The sequence below is a fragment of the Pipistrellus hanaki genome, assembly GCF_964339955.1.
Source record: "Pipistrellus hanaki genome assembly, chromosome: 2".
NCBI classification, from domain to species: Eukaryota; Metazoa; Chordata; class Mammalia; order Chiroptera; family Vespertilionidae; genus Pipistrellus; species Pipistrellus hanaki.
The window spans coordinates 20,418,368-20,444,118 of NC_140504.1; the positions used below are offsets into that span (position 1 = coordinate 20,418,368).

Here is a 25,751-nt window from a genome sequence, read left to right on the forward strand (position 1 = left end):
AAGTTTTGAGGAGCTATACCAAATTTTCTATTTGAAATATTAATATTCATATGTCTAGAATAGAATGTGCTAATTAATGTAATTTTCTGAATACTGATAAATCTCACGATATCCTTTTTGTCATGGATGTTTCTAAAATATTTAAGTAACATGAACAGAATTAAATGTTTAATCTATGACTGTACCTCATTATTTTACATGTTAATTTTCAGCTTAACTCAATGAACAGTTATTTAGGAGCTAATGAACCATGTGTGATACTACACTGTAGTAAAGCCAGTGAGATTTCTGACCTCAAAGAGTTGGCACTCTAGTGTGGAAGAAAGTTTTGTGTCCAACTGGCTTTACAAACAAACATAGGCCTCTCAAACCTAAGAAGATGAATTTGTGCTGACTAGGATAACAGGCTAACTTAGCTGCTAATGCATCATGGAAGTGGTGACATCACAGTTGAATAGTTTGTAGTTCATACTATTATGAATGTAGATAGAGCAAATGGAAATACAGAGCTAAATTTCCAAGTGAGACAGAGCATATCCAGGGACTTAAAAATATGTATTCCCTTAGTTTAAAATAGGTCCATTTTATATTCCATCCAATTTCCCAGAAATATCAGAAACCACATTACATATGCTTAGCGCATATTTCTCCAAATAAAATTTTGTTACAAGGAAAGGATTCACTATTAAAATTTTGTAAATAGGCCCTAGCTGGTTTGGCTCAGTGGATAGAGTGTCAGCCTATGGACTGAAAGGTCCCAGGTTCGATTCCAGCCAAGGGCACATGCCTGGGTTGCGGGCTCGATTTTCAGTGGGGGGCGTGCAGGAGACAGCAGATCAATGATTCTCTTATCATTGATGTTTCTATTTCTCCCTCCCTCTCTGAAATCAATAAAATAATATATTAAAATGAGTAAATAAATTAATTAAAATGTTGTAAATAGGTTAAAATATAAATTATATCATAAAGAGTAGAGATACATGTAGTTTTATGCTAATAACTACTCTAGGCAAATACTACTAGCAATAAGAATCTACATATATTATATAAAAGCCTAAGCAACCAAACGACCAATCAACCGGTCACTATGATGCGTATTGACCACCAGGGGACAGACACTCAATACAGGAGCTGGCCCCTAGTGGTCAGTGCACTCTCACAGCCAACCTCCCGCAATCCCTCCATTTGGCAGGCCTGATTAACCCCCAGGACTGGGTGAGTCGGACCCCCCACGCACGAATTCGAGCCTCTGTATAGATAATATTTTGCATTTTACATAAATGTAATATCTAACTCATATATGATACTATAGGATATTTTCTGTTCTGAGAGCTTGGCATATATTAACTTATTTAATCCTTATATCAATCTGATGCCTTGTGATGGAGGTATTATTATCAATAGTGTTTTCAGTTGAATTGACTGAGACAGTGAAGTTAATTAAGATAATTGCCTTAGGTCCAATGGGTTAAACCAAGATACAAACCCAGGTATCCTGGCTTCAGAATCCATACCTTTAACTTCTCTGCTGTAATAACTCAGTAATTCATTTTGTCCTGATTACAAACATTTTATTAATAGCTAATGCTATAGAAGATATCACACTCCAATAAGTGTCTTCCATTTCTTTAATATATCCAAAACTTTTGGATGGGGATCTGATAGAATATATTATTATACCAAATTTCCAGATTAGTGTGTAATATGTAACCAGACATTAGTAAAATAAAAGCCATTTTGCTATTTTGAAGCTATAAACGTGTTCAGCTATTATAGATCACTTTCTTACCAGTGATCTTTAGTATTTCCTTTATTGAAATACTAAAAACAGGTTGATAAAGGTTAATGTAATAAGCATTCATTGGCACTGAACTGAGTTTTAAGGATGCAAAGATGAACAAGAAATACACACACATAAAAATAGAGAAATATGCTAATTAACCAGGACGCCATAACGGGTGGACCTGACAGGAGGAGTTTGCACACACAGCGTCAGGGGCGGGGCAGCAGCGGCCTCCATGCGCCTGCGCTGGGGGAAGGCCTGATCACCAGTGGGCAGCAGCTGCTTCAAGGGCCAGAGCGCGAGGCAGGGCTGGACCAGCGATTCAAGAGTGGGCAGCACCACGAAATTTCGAATCACGCATTGGGCTCTTAGTATTAAATAAATAATTACAATATAATATGGTTAATGCCAAAATAGAGAAACTATAAGAGTGACTGTCTAAAGTTAGGATGGAATTTTCATAAAATATGGCATTTAAAGAGTGAGCAAAGTCTTCCAAATCTAGGGTACAATAAAAGCACAGAATTGTGAGAGAGTGGTGAACTTACTAAACTGAAATAAGTTCTTAGTGTTTAGAGAATAAAGACTATGCGGTGAAGTAATAGTGGGAAATGTGGATTGGGGCCAGTTGGTGAAGGATCTTGTTGGTCATGCTAAAGAAAATGAGGTTTTCCTTTTTTTAAAAATCTTAGGAAAATGAGGTTTTTCTGACCATTTTTTGAGAGCTCTTTTTGAGGAAGATAATGGATTACACTGAGCCCACATCACAAAAGTAATACTGTTCCTAAGTTAAATACCTCTCAGAAGAGCGGCCTGGATATCTTTGCTTAGTCCAGTCCTCAGGGGAAATCTTACAGACAAGGAGAAAGAAGAGGTCCAGGAGTGCCTTCACTAAACCAACCAAAATTATTCGACTTTAAGTTTTAGTCATTAAACTGTTCTCTATAAATCTCTACTTTTCTGTGCTCCTCAAATTTGGTTTCTGGAGAATATGTTTATTTCTTGGCTTTTGGGCAATTTTCATTGCGTCATGTATTTATTGAGCATCTACTCTATAGCAAATGTATCGAGTGCTGGGGTTAAAGTAATGAACTGGAGAGACAGTGTCCATTAAAAATATTTTTAAAGATCCATAATCTTATTTTGACAGAATAAAAAGACATTTTTATTACATATCCGCCACATGCAATCTTTTTATATCTTGCCTAAAAAGAAGAGAAAGATTAGCAATATTGTCTGCATTTTGCAATTGGGGTTACTCAAGCATATCTTCAAATTTACTTAATTAGAACATTTGTTTAATCAGCATAAGAATGTGGCTTCTTGAACCCTAATACAGCATACCCTTCACTGGGATGCCTCTGTTGTTGGTAAGAATATATTTTCTATTTATGGATCATTTTGATTTTATTCCTTATGTTTTCTTCATTAAACTGTTTAGTACTTCTCCAGAGTATACTGATTTACATCAGTTTTTTGTATCTGATTTGTGTGCATCTGATTACATAATCCCAAAACATATGAAGCAAATATTGACACAATCAAGAGTAAGCTTTGAATCCTGCCACCATAATGCAAGATGAATTAAACAAAACAACAAGCCAACAGATTTGCTGTGGTGAACACATGTAAGATCCTGAATTCAAGATTTAGGGAATATGTATTCTTTTCAAGTGCTGATTAAACATTTACAAATTTGACCATAATTGGTTAACAAAGCATACCTAAGCATATCAAAAATTATCATACACACTATATCTTTGACCAGAATGAAATTAAATTAGACTTCAGTGTAAATAAACAACACCAAATAACTTACAAATTTTAAAACATACATCTAAGTGACTTATGGATACACACACACACACACACACACACAAATTACATTGGGATAAAATGAATTTAAAATTCTATGTTTCTAAATAAAAATTATGTCGAGATTTAAAATTGCACAGTCTAGACCAGTGTTTCCCAAACTTCTCTCATGATGAGAATCACCTGGTGGAGTTGTTAAAACACAGATTCCTGAATCCCAACTAAGAAGTGCTAAACTAGAATTTTTGAGAACATATAGGTAAAATTGCATACCTAACTTAGTGCTCTGTTTATAAAATCTGTCTTAGAGCACTAGTTAAGTATACAATTTTACCTATATGTTCCCAAAAATTCAAGTTTAGCACTTCTTAGTTGGGATTCAGGAATCTGTGTTTTAACAATTCCACCAGGTGATTCTCATCATGAGAGAAGTTTGGGAAACACTGATCTAGACCCTCATGGGGCCAGGAATCTGTAATAGGCTTTCCATGTGATGCTTATATATGCTGAAATTTGAGAACCATCACCTTAAAGGTACAGTAACTTAACCTACTTGAAAATAATTAGCAACAAAATAGAGATTGTAAAATATTGGTGGTGATTATCTCTGGACTGGAAAACCACTAGTAGTGTCTGCTGAATTGATGGGTACTGGGTTCCAGTTTTGAGGACAAATTCTCATCATTATAGCTTGATGAGTGACTGTAACTAAGATCATCATTATATTATTTTCTTGGATTCCGCCTTCATACTGTGAATTGTTGGGAGTATTTCTCTTGATTCAAAACTGCCATATGGAATTTAAATATGTGCATTTCTTTTGATATATTTACCTTGTGTTGCCTATAAAAATATGTAATATAAATGTCTTTTTAATCATCAAAATAACTTAAATGATACTTAAAACACATATTTTATATATAGTATGCTATATTAATGAAGTACAAGGATTTGCTGATAAAAATTTGCCTATAATAGAAAGACATATTTTTGAAATTTCTTAGATAGATCTTGAATTTCTTACAAACAGGTGAGGGGTGGGGGAGGCAAAGTCGTTTTAAAGTTGTTCTTATGGAAAACAAAACAATAATTAATAAATAATAATACAAGAATAATCTGAGTTACATATACTCACAACTGTAAACCTATTTTTGCTCCATCCTGTATTTCTTACCTTTCTTATTCACTTCTAATCCAAGGAAGTTCTGGTTTACTATTTCTATGATATTCAACTTGTTTGTATTCAGTTATTTTTGTTTGGGACTGAATTCTGAGCATTGGTGTAGATCATGGCTGTGATTTTTAATGGATACCATTTTTTTCCCCTTATCTCCTCCACCTTAAGCTGCCACTGCTATTGTTTAATTCAACTATCATATGAGAGAAAAGAACATGCCTTTTCACTAATAGGCTGGTAAAAGGCCATACATTGGTCCACTTTACAGTTCACCGCGGAGAGTAAATGCAACAGTTTCATTGTGTGCCTAATTTTCACAGATCTGGAGGAGTAAAAATCTCAAAGATCATTCCAAAACCAGGTCACACTTCCAGGGCGCTTCAAGTTGTCATCTAACAAGCTGGCATTATTAATTTTGAATTGTATTAGCATAGTAGGGGTATTCCAGTTAGTAGGGCAAAGATACAGCTTCCTCTATCAGAATCTGGTATATAAAAGGTGCATTTAAAATATACCTTTAGCAGGATTAAATCAGGACATGGCATAAAGCTCCTTTGGGGAAAATTTGTGGACTCAGCAGTGGAAGTCTGCATTTTCTCAGAGGTGTTAGCATTTTTAGTGTAGAGATGTATGTATTAAAGCACTGCAATCCAGCTATTGGCCTCAGACTTAAATGATGAGTCTCTCAAGTTGAGGCAACCAAAATCATGGCATGACTTAAATACTGAGCATTTTGTATTCCTGGAAAAAAAAAAAAAAAAAAAAAACCACTTCAGAGTATTTATCAAGAGCATGGCAATTTCACACCAAATTATTTGTTTTCATGCTTATTTTACAATAGCATTTCATACATGACCTTTCTGACTTATTTGTTTTCATGCTTATTTTACAATAGCATTTCATACATGACCTTTCTGACTTATTTGTTTTCATGCTTATTTTACAATAGCATTTCATACATGACCTTTCTGACTTAATAATTAAACTTTGACTAAAAAAAGGATAAATTATCTTTCATTTAGAAGCACTAGTAGAATTAGATTTTTTATACAAGTTATTTCCATACTGTTTTAAAAAAAGACATTATAGTGTAATGAAAAGCATATACATATATGTTATAATTTTTGACTCACCCATTTATTAGGTATTTAACCTTGAGCAAATTATTAAGCCTCTATGAAATTTTTAAATATTATATGAAATAACTCTATCTTAAAATACTTAGCACAGTGACTGGCACATGTAGGTTTGCTTAAGTTTTCATTTCCCTATAGGAATTGAAACCATGAAAACAAAGATATAAGTAAAAATAAATAATTCTTTTTTTTTTTAAACCCACCCTGCCGAAGCCGGTTTGGCTCAGTGGATAGAGCGTCAGCCTGTGGACTGAAGGGTCCCTGGTTCGATTCCGGTCAAGGGCATGTACCTTGATTGCGGGCACATCCCCAGTGGGGGGTGTGCAAGAGGCAGCTGATTGATGATTCTCTCTCATCAATGTTTCTAGCTCTCTATTCCTCTCTCTTCCTCTCTGTAAAAAAAGCAATAAGATATATATTTTTTAAAACCACCCTTTGAAATATAAGAATATAATGAAAAATAGGGAAACAAGTATAGCATAATTTATTTGATAGGGAAAACTATTGCATCTCATCCTTATTTCTGACGTAGTGTAGTCAAACATTGCCATTTCTGGACTTGGTTCTTCTATTTAAAAGAATCACCTACCTTTAGTTACTCATTAAAAATATGTATTGATAGGGTGTTTGGAGTTACTATAAAGAATAAGCATTACAAATCACTTAGTAGAGTCTAGGGCATGATTCATTTCAAAGGGTGTAATTCTGTAGCTCCAAACCTCAGAGTTTTTCTGAAATGCTGAAACATCTTTCTTGGAATGGGGGTTATAATGGTGGCCAACTGACTTCAAACTGACATCCAGTTGATGGATGTGCAATAAGTGAAAGGAACACAGAATGATGAAGTTATTTTTATTTTCCTTATCAGCATTCTGTAAAAAGGAGGGGGGGAAATCTAGTACTGCTTTTCATTGAGACTAGACATCACAGCAGTTCTGTATCTCCATGTCATTATTATTGGATTGTTTTTCCATTGTTTTCAACTTTCCTTCTTAGATTTTAGCAAATGACATCCTAATTACTGTGGCTAAGCAGTTTATTCATGTTACAGAATAGGAAGCTGGGTAAGCATCAGGCATCAACACAAATGGAGAAGAGAAATATAAGCTTGGTCAGAAGGCTACATACAGCACTTTATGTAAAAAAACAAAAAAAACAAAAAAAAAACCTATTTCCTCTCTACTTCTTCATCTTAAATGGTGATTAGACCTATTTGATTCCTTTCTTGTCATCAGAATCCTCATGGAATCCAGCAGGAGCACTGGGAATAAAAATGTCTATTCAAGTGAAGAGCATTAGGATAGTCTGCGTACAGCTGCATTAGATTAGAATGTCTGCTGGCATACTCATGTGTCAGTCAGCAGTGACATTGATCACCACAGCTTTTCTAATACTGGTAAATGACAGAAAACTTTCCAACAGAATAAAAAGAAAGGGCACATAAAGTAAATCCTTGCAAGTTTAGATAATCTTTAGGCCTACTTTGGGGAAATAAAAATTAAGAGAAAATCTGGATGATATGACATAGGCTATAGTGAAAGAAAAAGCTATTATTTTGAGAACTGCTACAGAGCATATAAAAGGGAAGTTTATGTAAAAGCAAACAAAGCAAATTATTTAATATGTTTCAAATATTTATACTCCCCTATTGGTACTAAAAAAAAAAGTAGGAAATAATTAAAAGATACCATATGGAGTTGGGCAAAGGGGCAGGTGTGGGTGTGGGACATCTGTAATAGTGTCAACAAACAACCAATGAATGCATAAATAAGTGGCAACAAAGTGATGTTTCTCTATCTCTTCTGAAATCAAATAAATTTTTTTAAATAATTTAAAGAAAAAATAACATCATTTTGTGGTTTTCCATTTGTCATTCTCACTAAATCCACAATTTTCAACAAATGCACCATTTATTACTGCTAGTATTAATTTGCAGAAATAAATGTAAATAATCTTAAGAGTTATATATATAACTTAAAGCATGAAATGCTACAAAAATGTTTCTAGGCTTCACAATAATTGTGCCTTGGACGTGTAATAGTTATCTTCAGATATCCAAGTTGGAGTATTTCTTTTTAAAGAAAAAAAATTCAAATGATGAAATATCTTTATATCTCTTAGATTAGGGAGAATATTAAAATAAGTTGGTGAAAGCATTAAACTAGATTAAAATTTCTCAAAGTGTATTCTTTCTTTATATTACAGGAAAAGACTGGTTCATTAGTAAATGGGAGGTTGGCTGTGGGAGTGCACTGACCACCAGGGGGAAACTCCTGCATTGAACATTTTCCCCTAATGGTCGGTGTGTGTCATAGCAACTGGTCATTCGGTTGCTTAGGCTTTTTATTTATAGACCATTTTTACTCACATCCACTTTTTTTTAAAGCGTATAGCAACATTTAAACTGAATAAACATGTGTCACTCATGTAGGAAAGAGTAAAATATCAGAAAATTTTCACAAATGTATTTTGATGTCTAACCCAATAAAGTCCATACATATGTGAAGGCAGGATGGGCAGGGCTGGATACAATACTAGTGTTCTAATTACAAATCTTCCTGCTTTACAGTCATTGCTTAAAATATTTTGACACAGTAATGCCTGTGAAATATCCAAGTATCTTGATCACTTTCTTAGTGTTAACGTGAAAAACACTGTTATTGTTATAAACTGAAATAAGGAGAAATACACATTTTTCTAGATGGTTCTGCATTTATATTAGAGCATTGTAAAACTTTAATATCTCAAGAGAATTATTTTCTTAACTTTTTAGTTTTAATATTAGAGTATATATATATATATATATATATATATATATATATATATATATATATATATATATATATAATAAAGAGGTAATATAATAAAGAGGACACCTGTTGGATTGGGTAAAAATTTCTGCACATAGGCAAGTAAATTGGGACTTTTCGATACAGATTTCCTGTTCGCTTCCTATGAATTTACATATGTGCTCATGTACTTTGTTTTGTTTTCTTTAGCAAATGGGATCATGCTGTATATTGTCATTCAACCTGGGTGTGTTTTTTTTACTTAATATTTGTGATGAAGATATTCAATATTATCAACATATACAAGTCTATCTCATTCTTTAATGGCTTTATAGTATTTCACAATATTTTTTTAGACAGATGTTGGAACATGGATCTTTCTTTTTGCTTCTAACTCAGTGGCCTTGAAAAAGTTATTTTACTTTTGTGCTGCAGTTTCCTCATCTATAAAAATGGGGAATAGAGCCAACGTGAGAATTAGTGAATAAAACACACATGTACAAACACAAAGGCATATATAGTAAGGCTTCAGTAAATGATAACTTTAATGGTGATGATGACGATCTTGTCTCTTAACTTTTCTGCTGTATGTGAATCTCATGGTTCTTTTTCACTATATTCAGAGAAAATTCCTTGATAGGATGTTCTAACACACGCATTTAGTATTCGGCTCTTTTTCTCCTGCTCTTCAGTTCTTTTATGGAATTCTGTACTGATGATTGCAATTTAATTTTCAAGGTGCAATAATATCTTCTTAAATAACTTTAAAGGCATTTACACTGAGTCTAAAAAAATGTTTGCCTTATCGGCTCTCATTCCTCTGCTTTGTTATTCTAGAGTTATTGTGTTGTTGTTTCGTCTCTCATAGGGTTGGTTTTTCTTGAATGTCTGATAACTCTAAATTGGCTGTTCATTTTTATACTTGATGGTCCCTGTATTTCTTGTCTCCTGACACAATCAATCGAACTGCCATTTCAGCTCATTATACCCAGTTCGATTGATCGTGTCGGGAGACAAGGTGTGTTGCTAGTAAGGACACATTAGTACCCTGTTTCCCCAAAAATAAGACAGTGTCTTATATTAATTTTTGCTCCCAAAGATGCGCTAGGTCTTATTTTCAGGGGATGTCTTATTTTTCCATGAAGAAGAATATGGTACACATTTATTGTTAAATGAAAGGAAATTTATTACCTGTAAACGGTATGGTAGTATAGTAGTTGTCAACACAAACCAGACAAACTGTGAACCCTACAGTATCAAGAATTTACTCATTTATTCAATGACAATCATGTCATCATCTTCTGGAATATCATCATAACAATCCAATTCCTGAATTTCTTGTGAAATTAATTTTCATTCTGAGACAGAGCCTGCGGGAGGGTGGGGGTGGCTTATTTTCAGGGGTTGCCTTATATTTCACTCAGAAGGAAACCTGTAAGTGGGTCTTATTTTCGGAGGATGTCTTATTTTCAGGGAAACACGGTAGCTTGTCAGCCCTTTAGGCATTTGTAGTGACCAGCCCTCGCCTCACTGGGTTTAGTACCTCCTACATGCACTGCTTTAACCTGTGTTAAAGGTTCAAGTAATAGCTGTACCCTATTTACCCTGCCAGGGAGATGCCATTGTTCAGCTGCTCCATTCATAATTCCCTATTTAACATTTGCCCCAGGCAGGTCTACCTCCTGTGCTTGGTTTCTACTGACTGAAATTAAAGTGCCTTTGGAGTTTCTCCCATTTCTGTGTATGTCTTCCGAATATGATTGGGCTGTGATTTCCTCTAACCATTTTTCCATAGATTTGAACCTGTCTGCTTCCTATTTTTTAAGAATTCTTAAACATTTCTGGTCTATTCATGTTGGTACAATTTTAGAGGTTGGGCTACATATGGAAAAGAACTTCCAGGTGAGATTTCCACAGAGGAGAAAAGTTAAACACTTATTAAAAGATTTTCTCTGAGAATATTAATATAGTCCTTTCTGGAAGTAGGGGATGTATTGAATAATTTGTCGGTCTTTTTTTTTTTTCTTTTTTTCTTTCTTTCTTTCCAACTCTTGATTTACTTATTTTTTCTCATAGGGCATGTAAAGTTCTTCCACAAATTATTTAAAATCTGACTTAAGCAAACAGCCACAGTAATCTAAAAAGTGGAATTTTTAAGTAAAGTCAGTAAAGATGGGAATAAGTTCTCATAATATGCCCTTGACGCTACATGCTAAATAGTCCCCTACTTCACCCACATCACCTCTACAGCTGGTCTAGTCTCCGTCATTCAAATGGAATGACCATAGGGGGCTCCTTTTCTTAAAGGAGACTTCACTTTAGAAGGAACAACATAATATTTGTGTTAACTTTCCAAGTCCTTTTTATTCACTTATTTAGGAAATATTTATTGAGCACTTACTGTTAACCCCCAAATTTCAGCATCTTAAAACAAAAAATATATATGTTGTGTAAGACAAGTTATCAGGAAAGCATTTCTGCTCCTTGTAGAAATTCAGTGACCCAGATTTCTTTTATCTTGCGGTTCACCATCCGTAGGTCCTCTGTTCAGCCAATGAATGGGGAAAGAAAATGAGGAATACATGGGAGTTTTTTTATAAGCCAGGTATGAAAACATGATACACATCACGTATGTTCCCATTCCATTGGATTGAACTCAGTAAATGGCCACGCTTAACTTCAAGGAGATAAGAACATGTAGTCTGGCTAAACACTCATGAAAATGAGAATGCTAACAATTTCTGTCACTTATACTAATGTGCTCAGCTCTCTAGGATTTGGATATTTCTGTAATGAAGAAATAAAGTATAAACATTTCATAAGGAAGCTATTGAAGTTTCTAAGAAGCAAGGAGGGAGCAGTCAGAGCCACTTGGGAACAAAGGGCATTGATCAGCGAAGGTTTCAAAGGAGAGCGTGCCATTTAAACGAACTTTCTGGTGACATTTTCTCAGTGAAAAGGTGAGGTAGGGACCCCAGTAAGAACAAAGGCATGATAATACAAACCAAAGGCAGTATGGCCCAGCCAGGCCATGTGTCCTTGAAGTAATGAAAGAAGGGTGGTGAGTAGTGAAGCTGGAAGTTACATTGAAGTCAGGCTGAGAGGGGCTTTAAATGGTGATAAAGATGTGGCTGGTTAGCTGTTGTTTTTTTTTAAAGGAGAGTCAGTAACAAGATAAAATGGAGGTAACTGTTAAATTTGGCTATTGCAGAGTTTTTTAGGGCCTCTAGCAAAAGCTGTGAGGACAAAATCTATCAGAGTCGAGAAGAGGCAGCAACTTGATTGAAAGAAGAGTTAATTGTGAATCTTGAATGTATTTATAGTCTAAGCATAGACAAGATTGAGTGAATCTTAAGAGGCAGAAAGAACCCTAAAGGAAATGGAAAGCAATAGATTCTAAAGTACAGGGGAATGGATTTACTTTCCATTCAAGGCAAAAAAGAAGTAAGGATTAGTTAAAATATAGAGGTGAATGGGGGTGAGGCTGAGAAAAAAGTAAGTGCCTTGGTGGAGCTGGTATGAGGTTATTGGCACTTGTATAGCAAAAAAAACCAACAACATTGTAATTTGTAGGAAATGAGCGCGTAAACCAACCACGGATGCTGACTACAAGGAAGGAACAACAAGGAAGGATCCATGTTAATTTCTAAATCATTGGTAAAACCAGTAACATTAGTATACCATATTGTAGGCTGCCTCCGCAGCAAAAATTGGAAAAATTGGTTAGATGTATTGGTAACAGATTGGCAAAACAACAAAGGAGTCAGGAAAATAAGGGTGTTATGAGTATGGAATTCAAATGGTTGCCTTGGGCTAGGGAAAGAAGCAAATCCCAGAGGGTACTATTAGCCTGGGGGTGGGTGGGGTGGGTTGGGAGAGACAAGGGACCAGAGTTGTGAACAAGGTTAGTGGAAGATGTAAGAAGTTTTGGTAAATGTAAAATCCAAAGGTTATGATCAGGAATCATAAAAAATAAAAATAGGTCTTACCATTTTAGTATTGTTTTTTTTTGGTTCCTCTAATGAGATTTAGTATCATCATTTATAAAATGGGATTGCCGCCTTTTAGAGAATATTTTTTAAATTACGATAAACTAAATCATGTATGAATGATCATACGTTTGTCCCTAATCCCATTTAAATAATAATATAATAAAGCAGACACAAAGAAAAAAAATGTTTCTTCCCCAGTCCCTTAATAATCAATGAGTTTATCCTAATGTCTCTATTTGAATAAGTTAATTTTCCTCAACTGAATTTATTTATATTCTTTGTAGAAAACACACTGATTATTAATAAAATTCTCAAATGTGTGCTTTTAAAATTAATTAGCTATGCAATTTTGATATAAGTCAAAGTTTTTTATATAAACATACACATATGCACAATCTTGGGAATCTTGATTGACAGCATAAAGTTCAATTACATAAAATATTTAACCACAGCACAAGAGCCATTTGCAGTTTTAAAAAAACATCTAAAACAATATTCCAATGAATTGTCCATGTATAACAACAAATCAGTACGAGAGGACAAACCGGCATAGTGAAATAGATAAATCAGATTTAGGCAGGGTAGTTTATTGAATTTAAATTGTGCCCAGTTGGCCCAAGAGCTATATATAAGCAATCCATCTTACATTGTTAATGGAGGTTCTTGAAATCCACCTGATGTTTGCATTATTAAATTTCAGTTTAATGAGCTCCGCTAATACATATTGAAGATGGTTGTAAGGAGTAGAATGTGAATCTGAGCGGGATAATTTGAAAGAAACATAAGCTGAGCATTTTACATGACTCAAGGGGTATATCTACAATTACACATATAACCAAAATTGAATTTAAATGGAATTTCTATTATCCTTGTCCTTCTACTAGGGAGAATAAAGTGTAAATGAAGTAAAAGTCTTTAGAGTTACTGGTGGTTTGTTTTTATTATCTAATTTAATAGATTCTTGCAGTGATACAGAGTGGCATAAAAGTTTTAATATTTCATGACTTTAAATGCAGCCTAAGTATGTATTAAAGCTTGTAAATGGAAACAGATGTCAGTGTAATTGGATATAGCACTTCACAACACCATTATATAAGTTTTATATTTTAAGAAAGTGTCGATATTAATGGTGAAGAAAAATAAACTTGGAAGAAAAATAGTTATGTATGTGATGTGTATTTTCTTTAAATTCCCCTTTTAAGCCAGGTTTTATACTTCTGAAGGATTTGTTGATTTTTACATAGGAAAAAGATATGCAGCAGAAACTGAAGAGCAAGTGTGTTTATTTTTTAAATCACAGTTTACATTGCTGTTATTATTATAATAAAGGCTTATCCAAAGTTTAATGCTGGCACAGTTTGATTCTTTTTCTTTTGACAAGGCAATACTTTTTTAACTTAATATTTCATCAACTATAATGCTATTAGAGACTTATTTTCACTTAGTTCACTCATCAGGCAGTGAGACGGCAATAAAGGAGAATCGCTCCTTTGAGACGTTAATGCTTTGGAATAAATGATGTGCTAGAACAGAAATTTAATTAATTTACAGAGTATATTGATAGTCCCTTGTTACTGTGCTGTATATTTTTAATCTTCTTTAACATCTGTAGTAAAGTGTTTGAAAACCCCTGCAGTTGAGCAACTAGTAGATAATTAAGTAATAAGGGAAGAGGCTTCTAGAGGGAAAAAGATTCTTTTTACCAAATGCTGTCATAACATGAATAAAGAACTGCTACTATGATATGCAATGGGGGAAAAATAATATGCTACCTAATTTGATACTGTTCCAAAGATACTGTAAGCTTCTCATATTTAAAATGTGAATTGTAGCTTAAGAACTTTTCTCTGAAGTTTAAACAGATGCACTGTACTGACAAATCAGATGACCAAAAGCTTTCCCCAGTTCATATGCCATTGTTTAAACTCATGCTGCTTAAATTCATTTGCCTTTTTATACAGAAATTAGCTTGAACTAAGCTTCAAAGTTTCGAAGTAAATATTCTAAAATTCTGAAAAAGTATTATAAATGGTATATTTCAGACTTTCAGCCAGTTTTTTTTTTTTCTTCTGACAACTTCACAAAAAATTTATAAGGAATTTCTTTTCCCTTTCCCCAATATTTTCACTTATGATACAGACATAAAATAAGTGCAGAATTTTTGTTTTTGTTTTTATTTCAGCAAAAGCTGATGAAGCATTGAGAGCCAAAGAAAGAAATGAAGAAGAAGCAAAGAGAAGAAAGGAGGAAGGTAAAGGCATATGTTCATTTTGTGTTAAAGCATTCATTATAATGAGGGATTGCTACTGGGCATGTTTTTCTTTATTTATTTAAGAACTAGTGGACCCGGTGCATGAAATTCCTGCACTGGGGAAGGGTCCCTCTGCCCAACCTGCCCCCTCTCACATACTGGGATCCCTCAGGGGATGTCCTGCTGAAGGCTTAGGCCGCAGTCTGGCCTCCCTTTGTGAGAGGTGACTGGGCTGATCAGGGGAAGGCGCCAGCCCCATCACCCTGCTGCTGCAGCCACTGCCAGTCACCACAGTCACCAAGGTATTTTCATCAACCCGGACTCCAGTCCCTTCACCATGAAAAAATGACAACTTTCTTTAAGCATTTTCAAGATGTGTCTTTCATAGGATATGACATTTCTTTATTTACTTTTTGTATCCTCACCTGAGATTATGTTTCCATTATTTTCCCCCCTTTCCTCTGATCTCAGGCATGGGCAGGGGGCCCTGCCGCCCCTCCGATTGCTGGCTCGGCCTGAGGCTTTAGGCTCGGGCAGGAGGCCCCCACCCCTCTGATGGCCGGCTCAGAGTGACCTGGGTCTGAGGATGTTCCCAGGACCCAGGTACGTCTGCAAATTAACCGCCATCTTTGTTGGGTTGATTTGCATACTCACTCTGATAGGCTGTGGGCGTAGCAGAGGTACCGTCAGTTTACATGTTTGTCTGTTATTAGGTAAGGTAAACCATAAAATTTAATGAAATTAGGGGGTACCTTGTGCTACTGCATGAGCCTAAACTATGATACAATATCACACTATACTCAATATCTTGGACACTAATTACTGTTTGTTAACATAAATGTTAGTTTATTAGCATCCTAATATATATTCTGGGGAAACTAGGAAGATATAAAGTTATAAAGTAGAGCTGGTGTTGGTTTGTTTCCTTCTGACTTTTATCCTTATACTTAAATTATCAAAACCAGTGATAGAAATGGATCAAACTTATCTGTACATTTTGACGTTTTGCCAGTGATGAAGAAAAGTCCCCATGACAAAAAACAAACAAACAAAAAACACTTTAAATAAAAAAGCTCTTAAGAGGAAACAATAAACTATGAAATGTCAGAAATAGTCATAGTTCAGATTAAGAAATTCATGTCATAGTTTTTTAGATTAAATATATGCTTTTCATTATATTGAAACCACCATCCAAAGATATTATGCAAAGAAATCTAACTCGTTTTAATCTCCTCTAAACATTTTTATTTCCCCTTTAGTTTGCTGTGACTTATGTAAGTGAAAATGTTGTGTTCTTTACTTCACTTAGGCTTTATAGATAACTGTTCTAAATTATAGTGCTTAAAGCAAGATCCAGGCAAAGCTTTCCCTGTAAGTTAAGTTGATTCACTTGGACTGCAATCATGTCTCTTTACTGGCTAATTAGCAGAGTAACTATTTCCTCTGTGAGCTTTCAAGAAGTTGAAGCCTGATAATGTGTTCTGAATATTGGCTTTGAGTGCCCTTGTCTAAATCTGAAAATTGAAATTTTCACCATAATACATATCTGTCATGTATTATGCCAGAAACATTTTTTAATTCCCAACTTTCACATGTGAGCTGAGAACCAATAGGACCTAAAATGTTTAAGTTAGAATGATTACAAGCAGTATTCCATGAGAGCCATGCCCCCAAAGCAAATCAACAAATCAAAAAAAGGAAGAAGATAACATAACCAACTTGTGTAGATTTAAGTGGCAGAACCCTACAAATAAGTAGATTCAAACTACATGTGGACTAATTTATATATATAAATGTGTAGTGTTCTTACCTTATTTGCCCCCATAAGTCGTAGCTTTATGTTCTTGTTCTAGATCAATTAATTTTATGGTTTAGAAAACAAGTGAATTCCAATGGCAAAAATCCTAAGTATAAAACTCTTCTTTTGGCTTGCTGAGTGTACATTTTGACAATGTTAAGGAAACAGTCCTATCTGATTTTAGTTATGTTTATGGTCACCCATAGTGCAAATAGATATACTACTAGATGCAAAATAGTCTAAGAAAATTATAATATTTGAGTGCTTCAATGTTATGTGGTATAATGATCAATGAAACTTACTAATAACATACTAATAGCCCTTATAAAACACTGTGGTACTGTAAATTACAAGTGTGGTACTTATTACCAACCAACATAGTGAATATATCTTGCAATAGTTATTTAGTCTAATCCCATTAATTCACATCTTAATTGGAGTCATAATCAGTAGGAAAAGGATGGTACTTTATTATTTTGAAATATATATATATATATATATATATATATATATATATATATATACATGCCCTAATGAAAGACATGTTTCAAACACTTCAAAATCCCTCATTTATGCAAAGAAATCTAACAAAGTTTTAATGGTGACATTGATATTTCTAATGTTCTCTTTTTTTTTTTTTTTCCTTCATTAAATTGTTTCTACCGGTAACTATCTTTAAAAGGATATTTTGTTAAGGCTTTCTTAAGTAACTGGAAATACTTGAATGTTGTGTTTTAATTTTTTTGAAAGTATTTTTTCACTTAAACTTTCACTAAGTCATACAGACCTTGCGCTTAGTCTCTGATCTGAGAGTTATTGAAAAAGCACATCCTCCAATCATAGCTGTTTCAAGTCTGTTATCCTAACTAGTGTGGTCTCTAGGATTATATAGGATTTAGTATCCACAATGCCTAGCACATAGTAGATATTCAGTTCTTGTTTATTACATGAACGAATAAATGATCAGTTTACTCTTCATTCTTTAAATCCGTGCCTACATAAATTATCTTGAGCTTGTAGTTTATCCCAAATAACCTGGTTGAGAGTATAACCCAACTCTGTTATTTCCCTTTTCTAAGACAGGACCTCACTCGCTTAGTCTGTTTCTCAAAAGAATTACAGCCATTCAAAAAGAAACCAATGAACTTCAAAATATTATCAATGTTTGCTAGTATGGATTTATCAAGTTTTTATCTGAGCTCACTGAATTTTCTGTGCATACAAAAAACGTAAGAGAATTAGTACTATAAATGTTGAAGGAAAATTCTAGTAAAATAACATAATGACAATAATTTTAAAAGATAAAACGTGTTTCATTCAGTAGTTTTCCTTTGCTTATACTTTGTAGGTAAAAGAAAAACTAAGCCGAGACCGGTTTGGCTCAATGGATAGAGCGTCGGCTTGGGGACTGAAGGGTCCCGGGTTCAATTCTGGTCAAGGGCATGTACCTTGGTTGCGGGCATATCCCAAGTAGGGGGTGTGCAAGAGGCAGCTGATCGATGACACTCTCTCATCGATGTTTCTAACTCTCTAGCTCTCTCCTTTCCTCTCTGTACAAAAAATCAATAAAATATATTTTAAAAAAAAAAAGAAAAAAAAAAGAAAAAGTAAATCACTGGTTACATTCATTGATGTTGTTTGCTTTCAACATTTTTTCTTATGGATTGCATAGAGACTTGAATGTTACCAAGTTTACTTTTCTGAAAATGATTAATGTATAAACTACACTTATTTTCCTTATATAATTAACCTAGCTGCAGTTAAAATCTGAGCTAATCTATATGTTATGTGTATATATTTCTGTATCTGAATGAATAATAATCATTAATTTCCAATCTATAAGCCACTAGTAATTCACGCTATCATATCATTAATACAGTTCATCTCTTAATTTCTCATTATGCTAATATACAGCCAGGATTGAAAGCATTGTTAAAATGTAGATAGATGCTATCTTCCCAGCTCGGTTTATCAACTCTCTGTTATCTCAAAAGAGCTACTATTGTAGTATAGCAAGATCTGTGCCTTTCAAATACAACCTATTATGCAACCCTATCTTTGAATGTTCTTAAATCATTATCATAATTATATTTGCAAGTATTGTATCCAAGATCAAAGTCAGGCTACTCACCAAAACTTGTCCAGGGTAACCACTTTGCCTTCTACCCTTTAAACGGTGGGTCCCCATTTAGAGTCCTCTTCGTGGCCCTTGTACAGCTCAATAGATTGTCCACTTACTGAACATCACCAGTACATTAGAATGGACCCTCTTTCTTGAATCATTTACTCTCTAACTCTTTCCATATTAGCTGTATTATGTAAAGGGTACATTATTTAGTAGTGAAAGTCAACTGAATATTTAAAGTTTAGGTTTATAGTTTCCTTCTTTAAAACTAAGCACTGTTTCTAATTCTACATTATATTTTAGGAAAAATGAATTATATTAAATCTTTCTTATTCTTTAACCTACTAATTACTTGAGTTCTACTTTCACTTTTTTTCTCTGTATGTGTTTGAAAATGTTTAAACTACATAAAATTAACAATCATTTCAACCCTTTTATTTTTGTATTATAAATGCTTTAGCATAACTGTTTAGATTTTCTGTATTTTATTTTTATATTTAATATTCTATGTATTTAAGCATTCTGATTATGTTTTAAATCCAGTTATAAGCATAGTATTCTTTTTTGCATTTTAATTTCTAATATGAATTTATATGTGCTATAAGTATAGTAGCTTTTTCATTCTTTCTCCTCTTGTGTTTATTCACAATAGCTCTGCCCATCTGTTAGTTTTCTATTTCAAATATTTTTGTTTCCAAAAATATTAGGCAGCCCATTTGAAATTACCAAGGCAACAGTGGACGGTGATAATAGGAACATAATATGAGGTAGTTCAAGTTTCATTTGTTTCCATTGAAATTCATCAATCCTTTTGCCACATCCTATCCACAAGAGGCAAAATAGATTAGCCTTAATTTTATCTTTGTTACTGTTAATCCTTTGGCAAAGGTGAAGGTAAAAGTACCATTAGCTAAAAGGAAAAACAGGTGCCAAGCAATGTTCTAAGTACTTTACATATTTTAACTCTCTTAATCCTCATGAACTCTCTGAGGTTTGTGCTGTTATTATCTCTGTACTATAAGGGAGGATAGGAAACTAAGGCACGGAGTGCTTAATAAATTGTTCTAAGTGGTGAAGCTAATTGGTGGTGAAGCCAGTACCCAAACCCAGGCAGTATGACTCCAATACTCCCCTTCTTTAAACAACCTACACAAATCACAACCTTTACCATTAGTGTTCACATAAATATGATTCCATTCAGTCTCCTCTATCCTTTGCCTTCCTCTCTGAATCTTGCCCGTTGCTCCTACACATTGTTTGTTTTCTTGTCTGGAGATCTGGGCCCACATTAGGTTGCCTCACTTGGGTTTTTGGGGCACCCAACAAGCGAGGTACTCCAGTAGATGCACATTTTTCTTTTATCATAATCTCTGTTTGCTTTTCTCCCTGTGACTGGCCTGTCTGTGTAAGTCACTCCCTTGTCAAATCCACACCAGCCTTCAGAGCCTGGACCAGAGCCAGATCTGAGCATCTAGTTTCTCAAGTTCCTTTCTCGGAGGACCCAGCTCTCCTAGTACTTGTAAAACACACTGAATACCAAGTCTTAACCACACTCAGGAGAGAACTGTTACAACTCCTTTTTTTCCCTCCACTGTGATTCCCTGCCTAAGCCAGAGAAGAAGGTGAATGTTTGAGATTCTAAATATCCTTTATTCCTTCTTGGCGACGCTTTGTAAGAAGGTTGGAGTGAAGTTAGTAGGGTAAAGTTAACAGGTGCAGCGTTATTCTTTAGGACTCACTGTTTTAGTTGGCATGTTGCCATAAGTAGATTAGATAGAGAAGTAAGTATCATCCTTTTTGTCTTGTCCTGAATTGGCTACCCATTGTAATATTATCTTTATAATACTGTTTCTTTATTAGGTTTCAATATATGAAAACTTATCCCTATCCCCATCCCCTCTTTGGCTTACTATATTAGGTAGTTCTATTCCAAGATTTAAAATATCCCTTTAGGAAATTTGTATTCCTGTGTATCAGATTTAATAGGCTTACATTTTTTACAATGCAGTATTTTTTTAAATGACTGAATAGTTAGTGCCTTTAACAGGTAAGAGCTGTTTTCTTTAAGTAAATTAATCATCTTAGTTTGGATGCATTGCTTTAGTCCATATTTTTTCAGGTTCTTATTTACTCAAAAATCACTCCACAACAAATACTCAGTTATTCAGCCTTGCCATCTGTCTTACTCCCTCGGCAGTGATTTGTCCTTTACAGTCCTCTTGATTCCAAGTCTGCGAGAAATGACCATAAATAGTTTCCACTTTTCTTTCATATGTAGTTTCCTCTGTGTCATATTAATATTTCATATGATGTATTCCTTAATTTTGAGGAATATTAGCTTGTGTACTAATAAATGTGTACTAATTCATTTTTAGCTAACTTTTTAAAAACCAAAGACTCCTTCCTTGTTTTCCTAATAACTCATTGATAATGTTTTTGCTTCATATGCATTCTGCTGTACTCTGTATGGACTTGGAAGCCAGTTTAGATAACATTTTACTTATTTTCAATAAGATTTCACAACATTCACGTATATTGAACAAAGATGCACTGATATCTGTATAATCCTTAGTAGGTCTCCAGTGACCAACCATTGTGTATTTCTTTAACAGTGTAAATATTTTCTATGCTCTACACTCAGCAAATTTCAAAATAAAATCAGAGCTACATCTTTCTTTTTTAATCAGATATTTCTGAAATCATAGGAAGCTGACATACATATTAAATGCCCACAGGTGTACAACCGTGGGAGTAACCTGGGGAAGCCATTGTACTCTAGTGGAAATAGCCTAGCTTCTTCTGGCTGAAGGAAATGAATGAGGTTTAGAATCCCAGCTCTGCCATTCACTGGCTCTGTGACTTCACTATGACTCTAAAGTCCCTTAATTTCACTATGACTCTAAAGAAAGAAGATGATAAAATCTGCCTACAATTGTTAAAAATAGAAATGGCATATAGTATTTAAAAATTACTTCAGAACTACACAGTACTACATAACTCAGAATTACAACATAAAAGGGTATCATGATCATCTTTTTAGCATGATTTTCTTTAGTAACTTTGATAAATTCAAAAAGTACATTCTGGGCAATGTTCTAAGCCATATGAATAGAGCAGTAAAAGGAGAAATTGAGGCCCCTGCACTCAAAGAGCTTACATTCTAGAGGGGGAAGACAGAAAATAAACATGAAAACAAAATTACAGTATATTCAAATAGGGGTTAATGTTTATTCAACCTCTGTGTGACCCACTTTCCCTATCTATATTAATAAAAGGTAATATGCTAATTAGACCAGATAGACTGGACATCCTTCCTGACAAAGCCTGGCCCAGGCGAAGCCGCCTGGGGTCCCGGGTGCCTGCGGCTAACCAGAAGGAGAGAAGCTGGGTCCCTCGTACCTGCAGCCAGCCATAGGGAGGGAAGCCCAGGTCCTGATTGCCTGTGGCCGGCTGGAGGAGGGAAATCTGGGTCCCGTGTGCAGGGGCCAAGGCAGAGGCGGTTGGGGCAATCAGGCAGGCAGGCGAGTGGTTAGTGGTTGATCAGGCAGGCAGGCAGGTGATCGGTTAGGAGCCAGTGGTCTCGGATTGCAAGAGGGTGCAGGCCAGGCTGAGGGACACCCTACCCCCATACCCATCCCCCGTTCATGAATTTTGTGCACTGGGCCTCTAATCTGTTAATAAATAAGGATGATTTAACATTGAAGAACATAGTTGTGATATAGTAGATTTAAAATCATTGTATAGACTTTATAAAATATTAGTTGTTGTTCTTTTGTTACTTATTTTAAAAATATTTTCACTGGCACTCCTCGGTATTCATAGGTAAAAAAGGAAATCACAGTGGAAAATACAAAACCATATATCAAAACTTAATGGGAAGTATAGGGTTGGGGTATTGATCTGAGAGTGCCTTGGGTGGGGCCTGGATGAGGCTGGTTGACCTATTTGGAAATGTCTTTTGTGTGAAATGTATCATTGGGCATGTGGAGGTATTATTGATATGAGAAAATCCTAAGTAACTGATTTACTATCTGAAAAGGGATTTACTATCGGGGAAAGGGAGGGAGAAAAAGACTGAACATAAACTGCACCTATGGATGAGGACAATGGGGGATGGGGAGGAGGCGGAGGGTGGGGTGGGAACCTGGTGGAGGGGGGAAGAAATGAGGAACCTTTGTAATAATATGAACAATAAAGATTGATTTAAAAAAAAATAAAAAATAAAATAAAATAAAATAAAAATAAAAATTAAAAATTAAAAAAAAAACTTAATGGGAAGAAGGTAATATGGTAGGACTAGCTTAATTGAACTTCTCCCTCTTAGAACAAATAGAAAGGCTGGCCAAAATGTTAAAACATGTATTTGAAGGCATCAAAGAGTTACTAAAGCAGTGGAGATGTGTCCCATTTCCAGGAAAGAGGGTGGAACTCAATATTTGGAGCCAGTTTCCCCTGAAAGATGATTCCAGTGGTAGCATCTGCCTGCCACTTTTTAAAATATTTTTATTAATTTCAGAGAGGGAGAGAGAGATAGAAACATCAGTGATGAGAGAGAATCACTGATCAGCTGTCTCCTGCACGCCCACACTAGGGATCAAGCCCGCAACCTGGGCATATGCCCTTACTGGGAATTGAACCGTGACCTCCTGGTTCATAGGTCAATGCTCAACCACTTAGCCGGCCAGGCTGTCTGCCATTTTTTGAAGAAATTACTGAAAAGTTAGGAATCTGGGCAGACCTTTTGAGAGATTCGTGGAGCTCAGGGGACAAAATCTAGACTTCAGAGCCAGTCAAGGAAGGGAAAACTCTGATAAAACCACCAGGCTTTGGGTTGGATTCTTACAGATTGCTCCCTAAAAGTAAGGATGAACCAGAATTAGACAGGCCCCAATAGGGACTGGAGCCCAGCTTTGAATCTCCATTCCTGAATGATTTAAGATGATTTAAGCTTACTAATGCCCTAGTCAATTATCAGAGCAGACATAAGGTAGCATTATACAAGCCTCAGAATATCTCTATAGTTGTTTCAGTCTGACATCAATTAAAAATAACCAAATATGTAAGAAAACAAGACAAGATGAAAAATCATGAAAAGCAAGAGGACAAGAGAAACAACAGTTAATAGGAATAGATACACTGAGGATCAAAATAAGGGAGTTGTTAAATATGGATTTTAACATCACTCTGCTTAATTTGTTCATGAAAATAAAGGACAATTTCAGGTGAGAATTGGAAACTATTAGAAATAAAAATAAAGTATTGAAAGTACTGGAAAATACATTAACTGAAATCAATAACTTAAGAGCTTAAGTTTCAATTAGGTAGAACAGAAAAAATTAATGAAAAGAAAACATCTGAATGAAACATTGAAAAACTACAGAATAGAAAATACAGGAAGGAGCTAAAGAAACATAAAGGGTATGATGTAAGTTTTACATTGAATATAATTGTAGCCCCAGAAAAAATACAGATTTTTAGAATAAGCAGTATTTGACAGGAAATGGCTGAGAATTACCCAAAACTTTCAAGACTTCAAGATACAAATGAGTGAAGCATGACAAACTTTTATTAAATATATACAAAGAAAAATGCACCTAAGCACATTACAATAAAAGTTATATAGACCAAACACAGAGAGAAAATCTTAAAACAGCAGATAAAATAGATTCTAATTCAAAGGCATTATTCACAGTAGCCAAAAAGTATAAACAAAATATCCATCAACAAGCTGTATTCTAATAGTAAAAACATAGTGCAAGGTTGAAGAAGACTGTATCTTACATAATTCCATATATACATGTCTATAGAGGCAAACATACAGAAATCACACTAGCGGTAGGAATGGGGAATGTTTACAAAGCTTCAGTTGGCCTTGTCCCATGTTCAAAAGAGAAGGGGGTGGGGGGGACTCCTCATTTAGGGTCTTCACCTGTGCAACTCTCTATACCCGGAAATTCTCTCTCTTCTTTGCCTGGCTAATACATCCCAATACCTCAGCTGTCAGCTTAAATGTTATGTCTTCAGAGGAACTATATCCTTACCTCACAATTGAATTAAGTCTTCTTATGATTCTGCCGGGGTTCTTTTCCCAGCCTTGCAAAGGGTTCAGCATTCTGGAGAAAGGGGCTGTGCATAGATGATTAAAGAGTCTGGAGACAAAAGATAATTTTGAAAGGCATTGGAGGTCATAGGATCTTCAGCTAAAGAAGCGAAAGACTCCTTTCTTGACTCAGGACCCTGTTTTTAGTAACACAATTTGTCCTAAGGCAAGGTGGATATAATACACTTCAAAGGATAGGCTATCAAAGGATATTTTTACAGAAGCATTATCAGTTTGGGGAATAACCTACAACTGTTCAGGTGTTTGGCCAACAGGAGGCAATAAAATGCTCTAAGCTGTCTGGCAATTAACAATCCTATTCAAGTTTGGGGGAAGTGCCTTTCCAGCCATTCCAACAGGTAAACTACATATGTGGCTCACCCTTGTTGAGCCACCCAAGCTTCACCAACCTTTTGGTGAAACTCTTAAAATTATTACATGCTGGAATTGGTTCTCAGCATGATACTCTCTTCTAGCATCTCATTCTGTTTTCATAATATTTATTACAATTATAGCATCACCCAATCTTGTTTTTATTTTACTAAAAACAGCTTAAGCAAGCTTGAGATCCTTTTTTTTTTTTTCCACCAGATATGATCCCAAATGCTTAACAATACTGACCGAAATATAATCTAGCTTCCAAAGATTGAGTGTTTGACAACATTTAGATTATTCAAAAGATTGTTTGGTAGGCTTTGAAAATCATATTGTGGTTGTGTGGAAGGGTTTGAAAATCAAAGTATTAAAGCATTGTCTATTTCATTTGAATAAGTGATATTTGAAGA

At 34.9% G+C, this 25,751-nt stretch overlaps 1 protein-coding gene and 1 long non-coding RNA gene across 4 annotated transcripts in view; one reads left to right on the top strand and one right to left on the bottom strand.

The window, feature by feature from the left end:
* The window catches only part of RSRC1 (arginine and serine rich coiled-coil 1), a 315,683-nt gene that overhangs the window by 248,779 nt on the left and 41,153 nt on the right, over positions 1 to 25,751 (top strand). For all 3 annotated transcript variants that reach the window (XM_084876045.1, XM_084876044.1, XM_084876046.1), the window contains exon 7: positions 14,875 to 14,943. In XM_084876045.1, the coding sequence (XP_084732171.1) occupies positions 14,875 to 14,943 (69 nt within the window). The remainder of the gene's footprint in view (positions 1 to 14,874; positions 14,944 to 25,751) is intronic.
* LOC311618477 overlaps positions 1 to 25,751 on the bottom strand; it is a 384,318-nt gene that overhangs the window by 101,903 nt on the left and 256,664 nt on the right. The window lies entirely within an intron of this gene.